At 44.1% G+C, this 24,860-nt stretch overlaps 1 protein-coding gene across 1 annotated transcript in view; it reads left to right on the top strand.

Annotated features, from left to right (window-relative positions):
- LOC121005220 (pancreatic lipase-related protein 2-like) overlaps nucleotides 1–24,860 on the top strand; it is a 109,209-nt gene that overhangs the window by 20,545 nt on the left and 63,804 nt on the right. Inside the window, exons 3-5 of the mRNA XM_040437823.1 lie at nucleotides 729–854; nucleotides 15,923–16,063; nucleotides 20,708–20,816. Coding sequence (XP_040293757.1) covers nucleotides 729–854; nucleotides 15,923–16,063; nucleotides 20,708–20,816 — 376 coding nt within the window. The remainder of the gene's footprint in view (nucleotides 1–728; nucleotides 855–15,922; nucleotides 16,064–20,707; nucleotides 20,817–24,860) is intronic.

Below are 24,860 nucleotides of genomic sequence, written 5' to 3'. Positions count from 1 at the left end.
ATGGCTTCCATATTACTAGTATTCCCTCTAGTACTACCACTTTTATTAATACTATCACTATTACTACCACTTATCACTTTCATTAATACTATTTTTTTCTATTAATACTGCTATGTATTTTACTAGTATCATGACTGCTATTACTACTTTATTTTAGTACTACTATTATAATGAGATCACTACTTCTAGTTACTTAATTATTAGCACTGTTACTACCAGTTTTACTAGTACAATCACTACCAATATTACTAGTATCCTCACTTTAACTACCACAAGTTCTATCATCATTACTAACAGTACAGCTTGTAGTATTACTTGTACCACTGCTATCCTTACCACTATTACTACACTGCAGCGCTCACCTGTGCACACACGAGGAGACACGAAATAGCTTGACCTGGATACGGCCACGAAGAAACTCCAAAAGAAAAGTAGATTCCATCTCCTCATAAAAGGTAATATTTATTAGCTTCGGACTAAAAACCAGACATCATCAAGGTAGAAAAAAAATATATGCAATTCACAGCGACGCGTTTCAGGCTCCTTAATTGCTGCCCTTCATCATGACATACAAAAGTGAAATTAAACCAGCTTTAAATACAAAATAGGAAATCACACTGATTACCACCATTACTAGTCCTACTACCATCACTACCACCACTGGCACATCTCCTATCACCAATATCACCATCACTGGTATTTTGTATCGCTATTCACTTATTTTCCAGACAATCAGCGCTGATAACATAACGAGTATCACAGCCTCAAAGTTCCAGAAAACTCGAAAGACTTGTCTGATTGTTCACGGTATGGCGGATAAAGCCGTGAATAACTGGGTGTCCGACATGTGCCAGGTAAGTGCCCGTATTACTGCACACTACTAAATTACACAGCTGGTAAGGGTGGTAGGCAAAAAAAAAAACTGTGAGGTAGAAGCCAATGTTCCTCAGGGGAAAAAATTCCTTCCCGACTCCAATCAGGCATCAGAATAACTTCCTGAATCAACGACCCCTCTCTAGTAGCTATAGCCTGTAATATTATTACGCTCCAGAAACACATCCAGGCCCCTCTTGAATTCCTTTATTGTACTCACCATCACCACCTCCTCAGGCAGAGAGCTCCATAGTCTCACTGCTCTTACAGTAAAGAGTCCATAGTCTCACTGCTCTTACAGTAAAGAGTCCATAGTCTCACTGCTCTTACAGTATAGAGTCCATAGTCTCACTGCTCTTACAGTAAAGAGTCCATAGTCTCACTGCTCTTACAGTATAGAGTCCATAGTCTCACTGCTCTTACAGTAAAGAGTCCATAGTCTCACTGCTCTTACAGTAAAGAGTCCATAGTCTCACTGCTCTTACAGTAAAGAGTCCATAGTCTCACTGCTCTTACAGTAAAGAGTCCATAGTCTCACTGCTCTTACAGTAAAGAGTCCATAGTCTCACTGCTCTTACAGTAAAGAGTCCATAGTCTCACTGCTCCTCCAGTATAGAGTCCATAGTCTCACTGCTCTTACAGTAAAGAGTCCATAGTCTCACTGCTCTTACAGTAAAGAGTCCATAGTCTCACTGCTCTTACAGTATAGAGTCCATAGTCTCACTGCTCTTACAGTAAAGAGTCCATAGTCTCACTGCTCTTATAGTAGAGTCTATAGTCTCACTGCTCTTACAGTAAAGAGTCCATAGTCTCACTGCTCTTACAGTAAAGAGTCCATAGTCTCACTGCTCTTACAGTAAATAGTCCATAGTCTCACTGCTCTTACAGTAAAGAGTCCATAGTCTCACTGCTCTTACAGTAAAGAGTCCATAGTCTCACTGCTCTTACAGTAAAGAGTCCATAGTCTCACTGCTCTTACCGTAAAGAGTCCATAGTCTCACTGCTCTTACAGTACAGAGTCCATAGTCTCACTGCTCTTACAGTAAAGAGTCCATAGTCTCACTGCTCTTACAGTAAAGAGTCCATAGTCTCACTGCTCTTACAGTATAGAGTCCATAGTCTCACTGCTCTTACAGTTAAGAGTCCATAGTCTCACTGCTATTACAGTATAGAGTCCATAGTCTCACTGCTCTTACAGTAAAGAGTCCATAGTCTCACTGCTCTTACAGTAAAGAGTCCATAGTCTCACTGCTCTTACCGTAAAGAGTCCACAGTCTCACTGCTCTTACAGTAAAGAGTCCATAGTCTCACTGCTCTTACAGTATAGAGTCCATAGTCTCACTGCTCTTACAGTAAAGAGTCCATAGTCTCACTGCTCTTACAGTAAAGAGTCCATAGTCTCACTGCTCTTACAGTACAGAGTCCATAGTCTCACTGCTCTTACAGTAAAGAGTCCATAGTCTCACTGCTCTTACAGTAAAGAGTCCATAGTCTCACTGCTCTTACAGTAAAGAGTCTATAGTCTCACTGCTCTTACAGTATAGAGTCCATAGTCTCACTGCTCTTACAGTATAGAGTCCATAGTCTCACTGCTCTTACAGTATAGAGTCCATAGTCTCACTGCTCTTACAGTAAAGAGTCCATAGTCTCACTGCTCTTACAGTAAAGAGTCCATAGTCTCACTGCTCTTACAGTAAAGAGTCCATAGTCTCACTGCTCTTACAGTAAAGAGTCCATAGTCTCACTGCTCTTACAGTAAAGAGTCTATAGTCTCACTGCTCTTACAGTATAGAGTCCATAGTCTCACTGCTCTTACAGTAAAGAGTCCATAGTCTCACTGCTCTTACAGTATAGAGTCCATAGTCTCACTGCTCTTACAGTATAGAGTCCATAGTCTCACTGCTCTTACAGTATAGAGTCCATAGTCTCACTGCTCTTACAGTATAGAGTCCATAGTCTCACTGCTCTTACAGTAAAGAGTCCATAGTCTCACTGCTCTTACAGTATAGAGTCCCATAGTCTCACTGCTCTTACAGTAAAGAGTCCATAGTCTCACTGCTCTTACAGTATAGAGTCCATAGTCTCACTGCTCTTACAGTAAAGAGTCTATAGTCTCACTGCTCTTACAGTAAAGAGTCTATAGTCTCACTGCTCTTACAGTATAGAGTCCATAGTCTCACTGCTCTTACAGTAGAGTCCATAGTCTCACTGCTCTTACCGTAAAGAGTCCATAGTCTCAATGCTCTTACAGTAAAGAGTCCATAGTCTCACTGCTCTTACAGTAAAGAGTCCATAGTCTCACTGCTCTTACAGTAAAGAGTCCATAGTCTCACTGCTCTTATAGTACAGAGTCCATAGTCTCACTGCTCTTACAGTAAAGAGTCCATAGTCTCACTGCTCTTACAGTAAAGAGTCCATAGTCTCACTGCTCTTACAGTAAAGAGTCTATAGTCTCACTGCTCTTACAGTATAGAGTCCATAGTCTCACTGCTCTTACAGTAAAGAGTCCATAGTCTCACTGCTCTTACAGTATAGAGTCCATAGTCTCACTGCTCTTACAGTATAGAGTCCATAGTCTCACTGCTCTTACAGTATAGAGTCCATAGTCTCACTGCTCTTACAGTAAAGAGTCCATAGTCTCACTGCTCTTACAGTAAAGAGTCCATAGTCTCACTGCTCTTACAGTAAAGAGTCCATAGTCTCACTGCTCTTACAGTAAAGAGTCTATAGTCTCACTGCTCTTACAGTATAGAGTCCATAGTCTCACTGCTCTTACAGTAAAGAGTCCATAGTCTCACTGCTCTTACAGTATAGAGTCCATAGTCTCACTGCTCTTACAGTATAGAGTCCATAGTCTCACTGCTCTTACAGTATAGAGTCCATAGTCTCACTGCTCTTACAGTATAGAGTCCATAGTCTCACTGCTCTTACAGTAAAGAGTCCATAGTCTCACTGCTCTTACAGTAAAGAGTCCATAGTCTCACTGCTCTTACAGTATAGAGTCCATAGTCTCACTGCTCTTACAGTAAAGAGTCTATAGTCTCACTGCTCTTACAGTAAAGAGTCCATAGTCTCACTGCTCTTACAGTATAGAGTCCATAGTCTCACTGCTCTTACAGTAAAGAGTCCATAGTCTCACTGCTCTTACAGTAAAGAGTCCATAGTCTCACTGCTCTTACAGTATAGAGTCCATAGTCTCACTGCTCTTACAGTAAAGAGTCTATAGTCTCACTGCTCTTACAGTAAAGAGTCCATAGTCTCACTGCTCTTACAGTATAGAGTCCATAGTCTCACTGCTCTTACAGTACAGAGTCCATAGTCTCACGGCTCTTACAGTAAAGAGTCCATAGTCTTACTGTTCTTACAGTAAAGAGTCTCATAGTCTCTCTGCTCTTACAGTAAAGAGTCCATAGTCTCACTGCTCTTACAGTAAAGAGTCCATAGTCTCACTGCTCTTACAGTAAAGAGTCTATAGTCTCACTGCTCTTACAGTAAAGAGTCCATAGTCTCACTGCTCTTACAGTAAAGAGTCCATAGTCTCACTGCTCTTACAGTAAAGAGTCCATAGTCTCACTGCTCTTACAGTAAAGAGTCCATAGTCTCACTGCTCTTACAGTAAAGAGTCCATAGTCTCACTGCTCTTACAGTAAAGAGTCTATAGTCTCACTGCTCTTACAGTATAGAGTCCATAGTCTCACTGCTCTTACAGTATAGAGTCCATAGTCTCACTGCTCTTACAGTAAAGAGTCCATAGTCTCACTGCTCTTACAGTATAGAGTCCATAGTCTCACTGCTCTTACAGTAAAGAGTCCATAGTCTCACTGCTCTTACAGTAAAGAGTCTATAGTCTCACTGCTCTTACAGTATAGAGTCCATAGTCTCACTGCTCTTACAGTAAAGAGTCCATAGTCTCACTGCTCTTACAGTAAAGAGTCCATAGTCTCACTGCTCTTACAGTAAAGAGTCTATAGTCCCACTGCTCTTACAGTATAGAGTCCATAGTCTCACTGCTCTTACAGTAAAGAGTCCATAGTCTCACTGCTCTTACAGTAAAGAGTACATAGTCTCACTGCTCTTACCGTAAAGAGTCCATAGTCTCACTGCTCTTACAGTAAAGAGTCCGTAGTATCACTGCTCTTACAGTATGGAGTCCATAGTCTCACTGCTCTTATAGTAAAGAGTCCATAGTCTCACTGCTCTTACAGTAAAGAGTCCATGGTCTCACTGCTCTTATAGTAAAGAGTCCATAGTCTCACCGCTCTTACAGTAAAGAGTCCATAGTCTCACTGCTCTTACAGTAAAGAGTCACATGTCTCACTGCTCTTACAGTAAAGAGTCCATAGTCTCACTGCTCTTACAGTAAAGAGTCCATAGTCTCACTGCTCTTACAGTAAAGAGTCCATAGTCTCACTGCTCTTACAGTAAAGAGTCCGTAGTATCACTGCTCTTACAGTACAGAGTCCATAGTCTGACTGCTCTTACAGTAAAGAGTCCATAGTCTCACTGCTCTTACAGTAAAGAGTCCATAGTCTCACTGCTCTTACAGTAAAGAGTCTATAGTCTCACTGCTCTTACAGTATAGAGTCCATAGTCTCACTGCTCTTACAGTAAAGAGTCCATAGTCTCACTGCTCTTACAGTATAGAGTCCATAGTCTCACTGCTCTTACAGTATAGAGTCCATAGTCTCACTGCTCTTACAGTATAGAGTCCATAGTCTCACTGCTCTTACAGTATAGAGTCCATAGTCTCACTGCTCTTACAGTAAAGAGTCCATAGTCTCACTGCTCTTACAGTAAAGAGTCCATAGTCTCACTGCTCTTACAGTATAGAGTCCATAGTCTCACTGCTCTTACAGTAAAGAGTCCATAGTCTCACTGCTCTTACAGTAAAGAGTCTATAGTCTCACTGCTCTTACAGTATAGAGTCCCATAGTCTCACTGCTCTTACAGTAAAGAGTCCATAGTCTCACTGCTCTTACAGTAAAGAGTCCATAGTCTCACTGCTCTTACAGTAAAGAGTCCATAGTCTCACTGCTCTTACAGTAAAGAGTCCATAGTCTCACTGCTCTTACAGTAAAGAGTCCATAGTCTCACTGCTCTTACAGTAAAGAGTCCATAGTCTCACTGCTCTTACAGTAAAGAGTCCATAGTCTCACTGCTCTTACAGTAAAGAGTCCATAGTCTCACTGCTCTTACATTAAAGAGTCTATAGTCTCACTGCTCTTACAGTATAGAGTCCATAGTCTCACTGCTCTTACAGTATAGAGTCCATAGTCTCACTGCTCTTACAGTAAAGAGTCCATAGTCTCACTGCTCTTACAGTATAGAGTCCATAGTCTCACTGCTCTTACAGTAAAGAGTCCATAGTCTCACTGCTCTTACAGTAAAGAGTCTATAGTCTCACTGCTCTTACAGTATAGAGTCCATAGTCTCACTGCTCTTACAGTAAAGAGTCCATAGTCTCACTGCTCTTACAGTAAAGAGTACATAGTCTCACTGCTCTTACCGTAAAGAGTCCATAGTCTCACTGCTCTTACAGTAAAGAGTCCGTAGTATCACTGCTCTTACAGTATGGAGTCCATAGTCTCACTGCTCTTATAGTAAAGAGTCCATAGTCTCACTGCTCTTACAGTAAAGAGTCCATGGTCTCACTGCTCTTATAGTAAAGAGTCCATAGTCTCACCGCTCTTACAGTAAAGAGTCCATAGTCTCACTGCTCTTACAGTAAAGAGTCCATAGTCTCACTGCTCTTATAGTAAAGAGTCCATAGTCTCACTGCTCTTACAGTAAAGAGTCCGTAGTATCACTGCTCTTACAGTACAGAGTCCATAGTCTGACTGCTCTTACAGTAAAGAGTCCATAGTCTCACTGCTCTTACAGTAGAGTCCATAGTCTCACTGCTCTTATAGTAAAGAGTCCATAGTCTCACTGCTCTTACAGTATAAAGTCCATAGTCTCACTGCTCTTACAGAAAAGAGTCCATAGTCTCACTGCTCTTATAGTAAAGAGTCCATAGTCTCACTGCTCTTACAGTAAAGAGTCCATAGTCTCACTGCTCTTACAGTAGAGTCCATAGTCTCACTGCTCTTACAGTAAAGAGTACATAGTCTCACTGCTCTTACAGTAAAGAGTCCATAGTCTCACTGCTCTTACAGTATAAAGTCCGTAGTATCACTGCTCTTACAGTAGAGTCCATAGTCTCACTGCTCTTATAGTAAAGAGTCCATAGTCTCACTGCTCTTACAGTAAAGAGTACATAGTCTCACTGCTCTTACAGTAAAGAGTACATAGTCTCACTGCTCTTACAGTAAAGAGTACATAGTCTCACTGCTCTTACAGTAAAGAGTCCATAGTCTCACTGCTCTTACAGTAAAGAGTCCATAGTCTCACTGCTCTTACAGTAAAGAGTCCATAGTCTCACTGCTCTTACAGTAAAGAGTCCATAGTCTCACTGCTCTTACAGTAAAGAGTCCATAGTCTCACTGCTCTTACAGTAAAGAGTACATAGTCTCACTGCTCTTACCGTAAAGAGTCCATAGTCTCACTGCTCTTACAGTATGGAGTCCATAGTCTCACTGCTCTTATAGTAAAGAGTCCATAGTCTCACTGCTCTTACAGTAAAGAGTTCATGGTCTCACTGCTCTTATAGTAAAGAGTCCATAGTCTCACCGCTCTTACAGTAAAGAGTCCATAGTCTCACTGCTCTTACAGTAAAGAGTCACATGTCTCACTGCTCTTACAGTAAAGAGTCCATAGTCTCACTGCTCTTATAGTAAAGAGTCCATAGTCTCACTGCTCTTACAGTAAAGAGTCCGTAGTATCACTGCTCTTACAGTATAGAGTCCATAGTCTCACTGCTCTTACAGTAAAGAGTCCATAGTCTCACTGCTCTTACAGTATGGAGTCCATAGTCTCACTGCTCTTATAGTAAAGAGTCCATAGTCTCACTGCTCTTACAGTATGGAGTCCATAGTCTCACTGCTCTTATAGTAAAGAGTCCATAGTCTCACTGCTCTTACAGTAAAGAGTCCATGGTCTCACTGCTCTTATAGTAAAGAGTCCATAGTCTCACCGCTCTTACAGTAAAGAGTCCATAGTCTCACTGCTCTTACAGTAAAGAGTCACATGTCTCACTGCTCTTACAGTAAAGAGTCCATAGTCTCACTGCTCTTATAGTAAAGAGTCCATAGTCTCACTGCTCTTACAGTAAAGAGTCCGTAGTATCACTGCTCTTACAGTACAGAGTCCATAGTCTGACTGCTCTTACAGTAAAGAGTCCATAGTCTCACTGCTCTTACAGTAGAGTCCATAGTCTCACTGCTCTTATTGTAAAGAGTCCATAGTCTCACTGCTCTTACAGTATAAAGTCCATAGTCTCACTGCTCTTACAGTAAAGAGTCCATAGTCTCACTGCTCTTACAGTAAAGAGTCCATAGTCTCACTGCTCTTACAGTAGAGTCCATAGTCTCACTGCTCTTACAGTAAAGAGTCCATAGTCTCACTGCTCTTACAGTAAAGAGTCCATAGTCTCACTGCTCTTACAGTATAAAGTCCATAGTCTCACTGCTCTTACAGTAGAGTCCATAGTCTCACTGCTCTTATAGTAAAGAGTCCATAGTCTCACTGCTCTTACAGTAAAGAGTCCATAGTCTCACTGCTCTTACAGTAGAGTCCATAGTCTCACTGCTCTTACAGTAAAGAGTACATAGTCTCACTGCTCTTACAGTAAAGAGTACATAGTCTCACTGCTCTTACAGTAAAGAGTACATAGTCTCACTGCTCTTACAGTAAAGAGTCCATAGTCTCACTGCTCTTACAGTAAAGAGTCCATAGTCTCACTGCTCTTACAGTACAGAGTCCATAGTCTCACTTATCTTATAGTAAAGAGTCCATAGTCTCACTGCTCTTACAGTACAGAGTCCATAGTCTGACTGCTCTTACAGTAAAGAGTCCATAGTCTCACTGCTCTTACAGTAAAGAGTCCATAGTCTCACTGCTCTTACAGTAAAGAGTCCATAGTCTCACTGCTCTTACAGTAAAGAGTCCATAGTCTCACTGCTCTTACAGTAAAGAGTCCATAGTCTCACTGCTCCTACAGTAAAGAGTCCATAGTCTCACTGCTCTTACAGTAAAGAGTCCATAGTTTCACTGCTCTTACAGTATAGAGTCCATAGTCTCACTGCTCTTACAGTATAGAGTCCATAGTCTCACTGCTCTTACAGTAAAGAGTCCATAGTCTCACTGCTCTTACAGTAAAGAGTCCATAGTCTCACTGCTCTTACAGTATAGAGTCCATAGTCTCACTGCTCTTACAGTAAAGAGTCCATAGTCTCACTGCTCTTACAGTAAAGAGTCTATAGTCTCACTGCTCTTACAGTATAGAGTCCCATAGTCTCACTGCTCTTACAGTAAAGAGTCCATAGTCTCACTGCTCTTACAGTAAAGAGTCCATAGTCTCACTGCTCTTACAGTAAAGAGTCCATAGTCTCACTGCTCTTACAGTAAAGAGTCCATAGTCTCACTGCTCTTACAGTAAAGAGTCCATAGTCTCACTGCTCTTACAGTAAAGAGTCCATAGTCTCACTGCTCTTACAGTAAAGAGTCCATAGTCTCACTGCTCTTACAGTAAAGAGTCCATAGTCTCACTGCTCTTACATTAAAGAGTCTATAGTCTCACTGCTCTTACAGTATAGAGTCCATAGTCTCACTGCTCTTACAGTATAGAGTCCATAGTCTCACTGCTCTTACAGTAAAGAGTCCATAGTCTCACTGCTCTTACAGTATAGAGTCCATAGTCTCACTGCTCTTACAGTAAAGAGTCCATAGTCTCACTGCTCTTACAGTAAAGAGTCTATAGTCTCACTGCTCTTACAGTATAGAGTCCATAGTCTCACTGCTCTTACAGTAAAGAGTCCATAGTCTCACTGCTCTTACAGTAAAGAGTACATAGTCTCACTGCTCTTACAGTAAAGAGTCCATAGTCTCACTGCTCTTACAGTAAAGAGTCCGTAGTATCACTGCTCTTACAGTATGGAGTCCATAGTCTCACTGCTCTTATAGTAAAGAGTCCATAGTCTCACTGCTCTTACAGTAAAGAGTCCATGGTCTCACTGCTCTTATAGTAAAGAGTCCATAGTCTCACCGCTCTTACAGTAAAGAGTCCATAGTCTCACTGCTCTTACAGTAAAGAGTCACATGTCTCACTGCTCTTACAGTAAAGAGTCCATAGTCTCACTGCTCTTATAGTAAAGAGTCCATAGTCTCACTGCTCTTACAGTAAAGAGTCCGTAGTATCACTGCTCTTACAGTACAGAGTCCATAGTCTGACTGCTCTTACAGTAAAGAGTCCATAGTCTCACTGCTCTTACAGTAGAGTCCATAGTCTCACTGCTCTTATAGTAAAGAGTCCATAGTCTCACTGCTCTTACAGTATAAAGTCCATAGTCTCACTGCTCTTACAGAAAAGAGTCCATAGTCTCACTGCTCTTATAGTAAAGAGTCCATAGTCTCACTGCTCTTACAGTATAGAGTCCATAGTCTCACTGCTCTTACAGTAAAGAGTCCATAGTCTCACTGCTCTTACAGTAGAGTCCATAGTCTCACTGCTCTTACAGTAAAGAGTACATAGTCTCACTGCTCTTACAGTAAAGAGTCCATAGTCTCACTGCTCTTACAGTATAAAGTCCATAGTCTCACTGCTCTTACAGTAGAGTCCATAGTCTCACTGCTCTTATAGTAAGGAGTCCATAGTCTCACTGCTCTTACAGTAAAGAGTACATAGTCTCACTGCTCTTACAGTAAAGAGTACATAGTCTCACTGCTCTTACAGTAAAGAGTACATAGTCTCACTGCTCTTACAGTAAAGAGTCCATAGTCTCACTGCTCTTACAGTAAAGAGTCCATAGTCTCACTGCTCTTACAGTAAAGAGTCCATAGTCTCACTGCTCTTACAGTAAAGAGTCCATAGTCTCACTGCTCTTACAGTAAAGAGTCCATAGTCTCACTGCTCTTACAGTAAAGAGTACATAGTCTCACTGCTCTTACCGTAAAGAGTCCATAGTCTCACTGCTCTTACAGTATGGAGTCCATAGTCTCACTGCTCTTATAGTAAAGAGTCCATAGTCTCACTGCTCTTACAGTAAAGAGTCCATGGTCTCACTGCTCTTATAGTAAAGAGTCCATAGTCTCACCGCTCTTACAGTAAAGAGTCCATAGTCTCACTGCTCTTACAGTAAAGAGTCCATAGTCTCACTGCTCTTATAGTAAAGAGTCCATAGTCTCACTGCTCTTACAGTAAAGAGTCCGTAGTATCACTGCTCTTACAGTATAGAGTCCATAGTCTCACTGCTCTTACAGTAAAGAGTCCATAGTCTCACTGCTCTTACAGTATGGAGTCCATAGTCTCACTGCTCTTATAGTAAAGAGTCCATAGTCTCACTGCTCTTACAGTATGGAGTCCATAGTCTCACTGCTCTTATAGTAAAGAGTCCATAGTCTCACTGCTCTTACAGTAAAGAGTCCATGGTCTCACTGCTCTTATAGTAAAGAGTCCATAGTCTCACCGCTCTTACAGTAAAGAGTCCATAGTCTCACTGCTCTTACAGTAAAGAGTCACATGTCTCACTGCTCTTACAGTAAAGAGTCCATAGTCTCACTGCTCTTATAGTAAAGAGTCCATAGTCTCACTGCTCTTACAGTAAAGAGTCCGTAGTATCACTGCTCTTACAGTACAGAGTCCATAGTCTGACTGCTCTTACAGTAAAGAGTCCATAGTCTCACTGCTCTTACAGTAGAGTCCATAGTCTCACTGCTCTTATTGTAAAGAGTCCATAGTCTCACTGCTCTTACAGTATAAAGTCCATAGTCTCACTGCTCTTACAGTAAAGAGTCCATAGTCTCACTGCTCTTACAGTAGAGTCCATAGTCTCACTGCTCTTACAGTAAAGAGTCCATAGTCTCACTGCTCTTACAGTAAAGAGTCCATAGTCTCACTGCTCTTACAGTATAAAGTCCATAGTCTCACTGCTCTTACAGTAGAGTCCATAGTCTCACTGCTCTTATAGTAAAGAGTCCATAGTCTCACTGCTCTTACAGTAAAGAGTCCATAGTCTCACTGCTCTTACAGTAGAGTCCATAGTCTCACTGCTCTTACAGTAAAGAGTACATAGTCTCACTGCTCTTACAGTAAAGAGTACATAGTCTCACTGCTCTTACAGTAAAGAGTACATAGTCTCACTGCTCTTACAGTAAAGAGTCCATAGTCTCACTGCTCTTACAGTAAAGAGTCCATAGTCTCACTGCTCTTACAGTACAGAGTCCATAGTCTCACTTATCTTATAGTAAAGAGTCCATAGTCTCACTGCTCTTACAGTACAGAGTCCATAGTCTGACTGCTCTTACAGTAAAGAGTCCATAGTCTCACTGCTCTTACAGTAAAGAGTCCATAGTCTCACTGCTCTTACAGTAAAGAGTCCATAGTCTCACTGCTCTTACAGTAAAGAGTCCATAGTCTCACTGCTCTTACAGTAAAGAGTCCATAGTCTCACTGCTCCTACAGTAAAGAGTCCATAGTCTCACTGCTCTTACAGTAAAGAGTCCATAGTCTCACGTCTCTTACAGTATAGAGTCCATAGTCTCACTGCTCCTACAGTAAAGAGTCCATAGTCTCACTGCTCTTACAGTAAAGAGTCCATAGTCTCACTGCTCTTTCGTTAAATAGTCCCATAGTCTCATAGATTCTGGTAGCCGGGATTGCGTAAGTGTGTCGAGGACTATGTGTCAGCCTGTAGTACCTGTGCACACGCTAAGGTGACACATACTCGGCCTTCCGGATCCCTACTTCCGTTGCCCATCCCGTCCAGACCTTGGACTCACTTATCCATGGATTTTTAGGAAAGACAGTTATTCTGGTGGTAGTTGATCTCTTTTGTAAAATGTCGCACTTTATAGCGTTGCCGGGCCTACCTAATGCTAAAACACTTGCTCAAGTATTTGTTGACAACATTGTGAAACTTCATGGTATTCCCTCTGACGTGGTCTCAGATCGGGGGACTCAGTTTGTGTCCAGATTCTGGAAGGCGTTCTGTACTCGGCTGGGGTACAACTGTCCTTTTCTTCGGCTTTTCATCCTCAGATTCCTCAGTCGAACGGACAGACGGAGAGCATTTATCAGAGTCTGGAGACTTACTTGAGATGTTTTGTCTCTGAGAACCGGGAGAAGTGGTCTTCGTTTTTGTCTTTGGCAGAGTTTGCCATAAATAATCAAAGACAGGAGTCCACTGGTGAGTCGCGTTTTTTCGGGGCATATGGGTTTCACCCACAGTTTGGCACATTTTCTGGTTCAGATACTTCTGTTATACCTGAGGAGGAGCGTTTTTCGTCATTATTGTCATCTATATGGTGGAAAATTCAAGATAACGTGATGAATATGGGCAACAAGTATAAACATGTTGCTGACAGGAAACGTATGAGTGGTCCGGACCTGATTCTGTGTGGCTGTCCACAAGAAACAATAAGTTGAAGATTCCTTCTTGGAAGTTGGGTCCAAGGTTTATTGCTCCATATAAGATCACTGCCATTATTAATCCTGTAGCTTTTCGTCTTGAACTTCCTCTGGCTCTGAAAATTCATAATGTGTTTCATAAATCTTTGTTGAAGAGATCTGTTGAACCTTTGGAGCCGTCTTCCTAGCCACCCGCTCCTGTCATGGTGGACGGTAGTTTGGAATTCCAGATCGCCAAGATTATTGACTCTCCAGTTCTCCATAGATCTCTTCAGTATCTTGTTCACTGAAAGGGTTATGGACCAGAGGAGAGGATGTGGGTACCGGCATCTGACATAAATGCCAGTCGTTTGGTGAAAGCTTTTTACAGGTCTCACCCGGATAAGGTCATTCCTGGGTGCCCGGCGGTCACCTGTAGAAAGGGAAGGGGGGGTACTGTCACGAACGTACCGAGATATACAAGCGTCCTGGCGACAGTGAGTGGCAGGAGATCTGTGAGACTGGCAACACATGGTTTGATCTGACAGGTTTTCCTTGTGGATCAATAGGCGTCTGTGTTTCTGGTACTGGCCGCACCTCTTGTCTCAGGTGTTGCTAATGTGGTCATTTAACCTTCCTTATTTATAGTTGCTTCTCCCACTATGCTGTGCAGTTTATAGCTTCTGTGCCTGTGAATAGTGTGTGGTTGGATCTTGGCTGAGTTTCTGGTTCTTCCATAGCCCCTTTGAAGTTAAGTCTTTCCCTTCCCTTTTGTATTTTGTTTGGGTTCTGTGTGTTGCATTTCCCTATTGTATTGTATTAGGCCTGAAGGAGACTCCTGTTCGTCCTTCCTTTTGGAGGAACAGGTAGTCTCGTCCATGCCATTAGTACCAGGGTCCTATAGGGCTAGATAGGACTCTAGGTATTCCTGCGCATGAACTTGCCTACCTTTGGGGTCTGTTTATACTGGTAGTCAGTCAGGATTTTGGTTAGGGTTTTCACTAGGAGGTGTCCATCTTCCTTCCCTAGTTCTTAGGCATGATTCTATGTTCCTCCCTTCCCTCCTATGATCGGTGTGATGTTTACCTCCCACACCGAAGCGTGACAGTCTGTCAGTAACAGGGGGTGCAGCTGTGACCACCTCTGTCAGTAACAGGGGAAGGGCTGTGACCATTTCTGTCAGAAACAGGGCACCTGTCACGGATGGTGTTGCAGAAAACAAGAAGTAACTGTCACGACTGTGACTGATCCAATCAGGTCTGGGAGGAGAAGGTCGCAGCGACTTGCTACTCGCGATAGCTTGTGAGTTTGCTCCGTGGTTCAGGGTATGTCATCTGGGTTTTGCCTTGTGAACTTTTTTGTCCTGACTGGGAGTTTGTAGGCATCCTTCTCAGGTGAGTCCTGTCTGCCACTCCCAGCTACTATATTAGTTTCACTTTCACTTGCAGTCATTGCCAGATATAGTCCTTACTTCCAGTTCTATTCTGAAGGAGATCGTTTGATGGTGTTGCTGTGGAGCTCTTGTCCGGCGTGGACTGTCGTGATTGGGATCGCCTTCTCTGCTCGTGACTGGATAAGTCTATCTCTGATATAGTTTGTTTGTTGCTGTCTTCCCCTGCTGTTCTCCTAGACATGAGTGATGGTGACTAGTGCTCCCATCGGCCTTTCCCCACTCTAGGCTTGTTAGGGTGACTGAGGGTTTAGGCATCCTGCTCGCCGCACGGGTTCACACCCCGTCTAGGGTATCAGGGCAGACAGGTGCCAGCTTAGGGTTAGTCAGGGGTGGCCATACTATTCCCATCCGTAGACAAAGGTCCCCCTTCCCCTCCGTCTGGTGCGACACGACTGCTGCTGGGGTAGCGGTCGTGACAGTAACAAATAAAGATCCGACTGACTTGATCCCAAACTAAGGAACAAAAGGGTGAGCCCTATTAAAGCCCTAGAGCTCTCCCTGGCTGCTCAGCCCATGCAAAGATCTCAATGATAGAAAGTTGCATGTCCACGTACCTCGACTGTGTGACACCTGAACACCCTATAATAGTGAGGGTACACGACCACTGGCTCCCTACACTTAATATGGAGGGAGTCAGGGTCACCTAGGATCAAGCCAACAGGAAAACACAAATAAAGAAATAGACTTATCTGAGGAACCAGCAATAGCAACTACAAGCAGTGAACAGAATCGAGGAAGTAGTATAAACTGCAAAGTGAAGCAGTATGGGAGGAGATATATAGGGAGGCAATCACTGCTAATAGATGACAGCTAGGAGAGGGAGAAGAGATGTCAAAGCGAAACCAAAACAAAAGAACATCATGCAGGAGGTACTGAAGAACGTCTATCAGAACGTCTCAGAGATCTGGCGGTGACAGCACCGGGCTGTGACCCTGTATGTCAGTAACAGGGGGCGGGGCTATGACCACCTCTGTCAGTAACAGGGGAGGGGCTGTGACCCTTTCTGTCAGTAACGGGGCGGGGCTGTGATGACATCTGTCAGTAACAGGGGACGGGGCTGTGACCACCTCTCAGACTTTAATATCTAATCGATAATATCATCCTCTTGGCCTCAGGCCATTCTGGCAGCAGAAGACGTGAACTGTATCGGAGTTGATTGGCGCCGTGGGTCGGGAAGCATCAAACTTTACGTCCAGGCTGCAAACAACGCCCGAGTCGTGGGCGCAGAGATCGCCAATCTGATGAGGAGCTGGCAGGTAAGTCCCAGGTGATGCTACTTACCAGTATGTAGGAAGCCTGTGCCTCAGGAGGTCGGTTCGCAGTGAGGAGCGGTCGTCACCCTGCACCCAGAGACACGGACGCTAGTATATTTGCAAACACTGATGATCTGTGTCCTCTGTGACCCCACTAAGATCAGGCTCCATAAGCCATGACCAGGCCACAGGGGCTCACTTGAGTGTGGGTGACAAGATGGATGCTTTAGTCATACTCACGGTTTCCTGAAGCTCCCTGGGCTGGCCTGCAGTGATAAGAAGTCGCACTGGTTCTGGGGTTCTCCTGCCTAATGGTGGTTGAGGTGCCCTTGATGTTGCTGTTTTATGGCACGAGGCAGGGTCCCGTTGACGCCAGCACCTTGAGGTGTAAATGTAGTGTGGTATAATGAGAAGACCGGTGTTGGTATAACTGATGCACAGCACTGTACTGAAGCCGGTCAGCAGGTGATCCACACAAGCTCTAGTCACATGAAATGCAGGCTTTACAGGCAATTCCAGTAGATCCCAGAGATTGTATATGGAGGCTAGCTTCTCACTATCAGACTGGGTATATGGAGGCCAGCTTCTCACTCTATCAGACTTAGTATATGGAGGTTAGCTTCTCTCTCTATCAGACTGGGTATTTGAAGGCTAGCTCCTCTCTCTATCAGACTGGGTATATGGAGACTAGCTTTTCACTCTATCAGACTGGATATATGGAGGCTAGCTTCTCACTCTATCAGACTGGGTATATGGAGGTTAGCTTCTCTCTCTATCAGACCGGGTATATGGAGGCTAGCTTCTCTCTCTCTCTCTCTAGTTCTCAGGCATGATTCCATGTTCCATGTTCCTCTCTTCCCTCCTATGATCGGTGTGATGTTTACCTCCTACACCGAAGCGTGACAGTCTGTCAGGCTTTACAGGCAATTCCAGTAGATCCCAGAGATTGTATATGGAGGCTAGCTTCTCACTCTATCAGACTGGGTATATGGAGGCTAGCTTCTCACTCTATCAGACTGGGTATATGGAGGCTAGCTTCTCTCTCTCTCTCTCTCTCTCTCTCTCTCTCTCTATCACACTGGGTATATGGAGGCTTGCTTCTCTCTCTCTATTAGACTGGGTATATGGAGGCTAGCTTCACTCTCTGTCAGACTGGGAATATGGAGGCTAGCTTCTCTCTCCTTCCGACTGGGTATATGGAGGCTAGCTTATCTCTCCATCAGACTGGGTATATGGAGGTTAGCTTCTCTCTCTATCAGACTGGTCAATCTCTGTATTTGCAGCTACCACTTCTGCAGGAAGGCTATTCCATGCATCCACTACTCTCTCAGTAAAGTAATACTTCCTGATATTACTTTTAAACCTTTGCCCCTCTAATTTAAAACTATGTCCTCTTGTAGCAGTTTTTCTTCTTGTAAATCTTCTCTCCTCTTTTACCTTCTTGATTCCCTTTATGTATTTAGCAGTTTCTCTCATCTCCCCTCTGTCTCGTCTTTCTTCCAAGCTCTACATGTTAAGGTCCTTTAATCTTTCCTGGTAAGTTTTATCCTGCAATCCATCTACCAGTTTAGTAGCTCTTCTCTGAACTCTCTCCAAAGTATCAATATCCTTGATCACAATACTCCAGATGAGGTCTCACTAGTGCTCTGTAGAGCGGCATGAGCGCCTCCCTCTGTCTACTGGTAATGCCTCTCCCTATACACCCAAGCATTCTGCTAGCATCTCCTGCTGCTCTATGACATGGTTTGCCTACCTTTAAGTCTTCTGAAATAATGACCCCTAAATCCCTTTCCTCAGATACTGAGGTCAGGACTGTGTCACTGATTGTATATTCTGCTCTTGGGTTTTTACGCCCCAGGTGCATTATCTTGCACTTATCAACATTAAATTTTAGTTGCCATATTTTTGACCATTCCTCTAGTTTTCCTAAGTCCTTTTCCATTTGGTGTATCCCTCCAGGAACATCAACCCTGTTACAAATCTTTGTGTCATCAGCAAAAAGACACACCTTACCATCGAGGCCTTCTGCAATTTCGCTGATAAAGATATTAAACAATATGGGTCCCAGAACAGATCCCTGAGGTACCCCACTGGTAACAAGACCATGGTCTGAATATACTCCATTGACTACAACCCTCTGTTGTCTGTCTCTCAGCCACTGCCTAATCCATTCAACAATATGGGAGTCCAAGCCCAAAGACTGCAATTTATTGATAAGCTTTCTATGTGGGACAGTATAAAAAGCCTTACTAAAGTCTAGATAAGCGATGTCTACTGCACCTCCTCCATCTATTATTTTAGTCACCCAATCAAAAAATCTATAAGATTAGTTTGACATGATCTCCCTGAAGTAAACCCATGCTGTTTTTCATCTTTCAATCCATGGGATTTTAGATGTTCCACAATCCTCTCCTTAAGTATGGTTTCCATTAATTTCCCCACTATTGATGTCAGGCTTACTGGCCTATAGTTGCCCGATTCCTCCCTACTACCTTTCTTGTGAATGGGCACAACATTTGCTAATTTCCAATCTTCTGGGACGACTCCTGTTGCCAGTGATTGGTTAAATAAATCTGTTAATGGTTTTGCTAGTTCACCGCTGAGCTCTTTTAATAGCTTTGGGTGTATCCCATCAGGCCCCTGTGACTTATTTGTATTAATTTTAGACAGCTGACTCAGAACCTCTTCCTCTGTAAAGACACATGCATCAAAAGATTCTTTAGTCTTCTTTCCTAACTGAGGTCCTTCTCCTTCATTTTCCTTTGTAAAAACTGAACAGAAGTATTCATTGAGGCAGTCAGCTAGTTCTTTATCTTCTTCCATATACCTTCCTTCTTTTGTTTTTAATTTAGTAATTCCTTGTTTTAGTTTCCTTTTTTCATTTATGTATCTGAAGAATGCCTTCTTGCCTTTTTTCCCTGACTGAGCTAATTTCTCTTCTGCCTGTGCTTTGGAAGCTCTTATAACTTGTTTGGCCTCTCTCTGCCTAATCTTATAAATTTGTCTGTCATCCTCATTTAGTTTTTTTTTTTATAATTCCTAAATGCTATCTTTTTGTTTTTAATGATTTTGGCCACTTCTGCTGAGTACCACAGTGGTCTCTTCCTTTTTTTGCTTTTACTGACAAGCCTAATGCAATCTTCTGTTGCCTTCAATAGTGCCACTTTTAAGTAGTCCCATTTCTCCTGGACTCCAATGAAGCTGTTCCAATCTGATAGGGACTTGTAAACCACTAATCTAATTTTAGAAAAGTCTGTTTTTCTAAAATCTAAAACTTTTGTTTTTGTGTGGTGTGACTCAGTCACTGTACTTATAGTAAACCACACTGACTGGTGATCACTAGATCCCAAGCTTTCCCCTACAGTAATATCAGATACCAAATTCCCATTTGTGAATACTAAATCTAAAATGGCCGCCTTCCGGGTTGGCTCCTCCACTACTTGCTGTAGAGATAATCCCAGTAGGGAATTTATAATATCTGCACTCCTGGCAGAACTAGCTATTTTGGTTTTCCAGTTTACATCTGGAAGATTGAAGTCTCCCATAATGATAACTTCCCCCTTCAATGTCATTTTAGCTATTTCCTCAACTAGTAGATCATCTAATTCTTTGACTTGGCTAGGTGGTCTATATATCACACCTACACAAGTTACCTTATGATTATCAAGCTGCACGGTAACCTAAACTGACTCTAAATTGTTCTCGCTAACTTGTATCAAATTAGATTTTATGTTATCTTTCACATACAGGGCCACCCCTCCCCCCTTCTTGCCTTCTCTGTCTTTCCTGTATAGAGAGAACCCTGGTATTGATATATCCCAGTCATTACTCCCCTTGAACCACGTCTCAGTAACAGCCACTACATCTATATTCTCAGATGCCATTATAGCCTCAAGTTTATTGATCTTATTCCCTAGACTGCGAGCATTTGTAGACAAGACTCTGAGCTTGTCATTTCTTAACCTTTGTGCTACTGGCCTCTTCTGGCATTGTTCCGGGGGGCAGTTGGACTGCTGGATTATCACTCTTTTGCCCCCCTTTCCTAGTTTAAATGCTTCTTAGCAAATACCTGGAACTGTTCACCGAGGACATTCGTTCCTTTGAGAGAAAGATGCAAACCATCTTTCTTGTACAGTTCTTTTCCATTCCAATAAGAGCTAACATGAGACACAAAGCCAAACCCTTAAGATGCTGGTGGGCTGTAGGGGAATGGAGTCTCCCTCCAGGAGCTGCTCCTCGCCACTCTGAGGTCTTCACTCCTTCGCAGGCATCCATGAACTCCAGAATCTTCCTCCTATATAGGACAGATGGACCTGGCCCTGATTAGCCTCATGGGACCTCCGCCTCCCTATATAACCTTCTGGGATTTGTAGTACATGCAAATAATACATAAAATACAGTGATATTAACACTTTCAGTGCTTTGCAGTGTATTTCAGGACATTGCACATACAGCGGCAGCACGCATGCTCGACTGCGGCTCCATTCATATGTGGCCCAAGGCCCTGACTCCAAGAAAGTATCCCCAATCCCTTCAGTCAGTGTCATGATAAAGAGGCGTCCTAAACACAGCAGAGCCGCGTGTGCAGAGGCTGCACAACCTCTGTCCGCTGCTGTACAGGATCTATACACTACTGTGTCTCCTCAGGAGGAGCTGGAATATCCACCGTCCAACATTCACATCATCGGGCACAGCCTGGGTGCACATGCTGCGGGAGAAGCCGGGAGGAGACATCCCAGAGTCCGGAGGATCACAGGTACGGAGAGCACCCCGACCCGAGGTTAAATGGAGTATCACAGTCACTGGTATTATAAACGTCCTGATCCGGGGTTATATGGAGTATTACAGTCACTGGTGTTAGATACTCCACATAACCCAGTATCAGGACATATCACAGTCACTGGTATTAGTTAATTTATGCATCTTCCTAGTAGACAACGAGGGACATTAATTAAGACTGGCGTTACCACATTTTCCGATATGTTTTAATATGCTCCCATATGTTCTCATATGTTCCCTTACTTTCCGATATATGTTCCCAAACTTTCCAATATGTTCCCATACGTTCCCACACTTTCCCACATGTTTTGATATGTTTACACAATTTTCCATATGTTCCGATATGCTCCCATACGTTTTCTATACATTCTAATATGTTCCCACACTTTCCCATATGTTGCCACACATTCCCACACTTTCACATACATTCCAATATGCTCCCATATGTTCTGATACATTCCTAAACTTTCCAATATGTTCCGATATGTTACCATACGTTCCCACACTTACCCATACGTGCCAATACGTTCCCACACTTTCTCATATGTTTCGATACGTTCCCACATTTTCTCATACGTTCCAATATGCGCCCATTTGTTCTGATACGTTTCCACAATTTCCCATAGTCCTTGTAGTTCCAGTAGCAACACTTTAGACCTGACACAAAGCAGAGACCCTAACTAGCTAACTACAGAACTGGTCTCAGTCTCTAGGCGCCAACACTGCGTGCACGATTTTACCAACCAGGGTCTGCTCTTTATCCGTTGACAACTCGGAACCTAACAACCAGTCTCTCCAGCAAACATGAAGTCCTGCAGGGTGCAGCTTTGTTCCTCAGCTCTTATCAGCCTTCCTGGAAACAATCTTCCTTTCCCTGGACAGGATCTGGGTCTTGGACAACAATCAGCTTCACTCAGCTGCAACTCCTGGATCCATCGGATTCTCTGCTCACACACAGCTCCTCAGTCTCAACTAGCTTCTAAGATGGCTCCTGTTCTACTTCTTCATGCTCTGAAAAACCACACCTCTCATGAATATGGAAATATGTATATGCAGTCAGTCAGCTGTGCCTAGGAAACAGCAGCATCTTGTGGCCAAACAGCAGAACGTCAGTCCAGAACATTTAATTTAATCCACACACAGTGTTCAAACAATGGGAGATGTTTCTCAATCTCACATGCCACCTCACTAAAGGTTGTGTCCTGAAAACTCTCACCATACAAACTCATCCTGGGCATAGCGCTGTGGGGGCACACAGCATTGGGCCTCCTTGACCTACGTAGAGTGATAGGCACAGAAGCACTAGGGACGTCAGGCACATTTAATGGGAGAGGAGCTGCAGCTGCTGACCGCTCAACACTTTCTCTCGGTGGCAAACTTGCCACGGCTGGCGCCTCGGTGGGTACCGGGGCAGGGGCAACCCACCCTTACTTCTCCTACTCCTTCTCTAAGGGAATTTCCTCTGTATTCTGAGCAGGAGGAGGCATCTCCTCTGCGCATATTGGTTCATCAAAATGACAACACCTCAACATGTTACAGTGCAAGTTTCATGAGGGCTCCCCAGTCCCTATTGGCTCTACCTCATAGACCGGGATGGACAGGTCTACCTTTCTCTTCACTGTGTATGGGACTGCCTCCCATTGCCCATCCAACTTCCCAGATGGCCGTTTGGCTTTGACTATCACTCGATCACCCGGGGCATACCCATCCCTCTGCACTGGTCTCGGGTTAGGGTGTACCACTTGTCCCAGGTGCTCCCCCACAACCTTGCAGATCATTCTCAGCCGGCAGCGGTGCTCTTGCACCCAAGTGATGGTACTTCTCGGTGGTGGCTCCATCAGATCGGGCATGTGGAGATCCTCAATCTCCCATCCAGCTCTCCCAAACATGAGCATATGTGGGGAGTACCTGATGGTACTGTGTACCCTGTTGTTATAGGCCCACATCAGTTCAGGTAGGTATTCGGGCCACCGAGTCTTTTGCCTATCCTCCTAAGTCCGCAGCATGTGGAGCAAGGTGCGGTTGAATCGTTCGCACGCCCAATTTTCCTATGAGTGATACAGGGTGGGGTGGGAACATTCGATCCCATGCAGCTGGTACAGCTCATTCATGAGGGTACCCTGAAAACATGCCCCCTAGTCCGAATGTATCTTCCATGGACACCCGAACACCTGTATAAAGTGTTTGCAGACCACTTCCACGACCGACTCTGCCGTCTGGTCTCTGGTGGGCACAGCCACCGCATACTTTGGGAAATGGTCTGTCATAACTAAACAGTATGAGTGTCCCGAGGTAGAGTACCCAATCTGTACATAATCGATCATAAGGAGCTCTACGGGCGCTGAGGTCCGGCTGGCCTGGACAGGAGCTTGCTGTTCAGTACTCTTACTCAGTCCGCAGGGCCAACACTTAAGACATGCCTTGGCCACCATGTCTGCCAAATCTGGACAGCATACCAGCCGTTGGAGCCACTTAAACGTCTTATTGCTCCCAAAATAGGCACCCCCTCATGGGCTTCCCGGGCAGCCTCCGGTCCCAATGATATGGGGATGACAATCTGTCGCCGGTACTGCAACTCTGTCTGCAAGTATATGGTCGGACACAGGAGGCCCTGGGTAACAGTCAGCTTATCCCACTGCCTCAACAACTTTTGGCCCTCCGGAGTTAGACGGGCCCGCTCTTCTGGCCGAGGCCAGATCTTGGTCCGGGCCCATTCTTTCACCATCCACAGGTCCAGACAGCTATTCTGGACTCTCTCCCAATCAGCCAACGTCTTTCCCAACACCAGGGACATCCCGGACGCCACCCCACTTGAATGTGCCATGGCCTGAACATAGGTAATCGACCAAGGTCTGGAGTTTTAGTGTCCTCTAGCTCTTCATCGGCACCCTGAGTCGACAACCCGACAGGGACTCGGGAGAGTGAATCGTCGTTGCCATTCTGCCTACCTGACCGGAACTTGATGCAGTAATGGTACTTAGAAAGGCGAGCCAACCACCTATGCTCAAGCGCACCAAGCTTGCCATTCTCCAGATGTGCTAACGGTTGTTGTACGTCATCACGGTCACCACCACGGGGCCACTTCTTTACAGCCTCCACCTTGCTGGGGGCTGGCTTTGCCCTCTCCTGGGTGACCAAATGTCCCAAATACTCTATCTGCTGTCGAAACAGTTGGCACTTCTTTGGCTTGATCTTGAGCCCATGGTCTTGAAGCCGTCTTAGGACCTGTTGCCGCTTTTGGAGGTGATCCTGAAAGTAGGCCCCAAACACTACTATGTCATCCAGGTATATCAATACCGACTCGAAGTTGAGATCTCCCAGACAGTGCTCCATCAACCGCTGGAATGTTCCCGGGACATTGGAAAGGCCGAATGGCATCCGGATGAACTCGTAGAGTCCCATAGGTAGAATGAAGGTCGTCTTTGCTTTGTCATTCTTGGTAGAGATGGCCTTGCGGTTCGCCCGGCGGTCGTTTCGAATCGAACTTTGCTCGTTCGCTGTTTGCCGAACGGGCGAACATATGGCGATATCTGCCGGCACCATATTCTTTTACATTGTAAAGAACTTTGACCCATGACACATCCATAGGTGGTACAGGACAGCCAATTGAGACGTTTCAGCACATGGACACACCCCCTACCTTGTAAATAAACCCGATCTGGCCACCATTTTACATTCAGTCTTTTGCTAGTGTAGGGAGAGGTTGCTGTGTGGAGCAGGGACAGGCTGTTAGAGACACCAAACGCTAGCTAATAGGGCCACAAAAGTCCTTTTAAGGACTGGTATAGGTGTGCTATCGATAGGTGTGACATACTAAGGGGTGTAATATACTTATAAAATACTTTCTAACTTAGAAAGTGCGATACTGCAGCTATACAGAGGGACAAACGCTATTGGAACAACTAATTTCAACTGGTGTGATATTGTCACGAGAAGTACGGGGAAGGACAACTAAAGGGAACCACAACTAAACAACAACAGACTAGGCCCCAAACCTAGGGAATAAAGAGGTCACCTCCTA

This window comes from Bufo bufo, chromosome 6 (assembly GCF_905171765.1).
Source record: "Bufo bufo chromosome 6, aBufBuf1.1, whole genome shotgun sequence".
NCBI classification, from domain to species: domain Eukaryota; kingdom Metazoa; phylum Chordata; class Amphibia; order Anura; family Bufonidae; genus Bufo; species Bufo bufo.
This window is presented reverse-complemented; position numbering and strand designations above follow the sequence as displayed.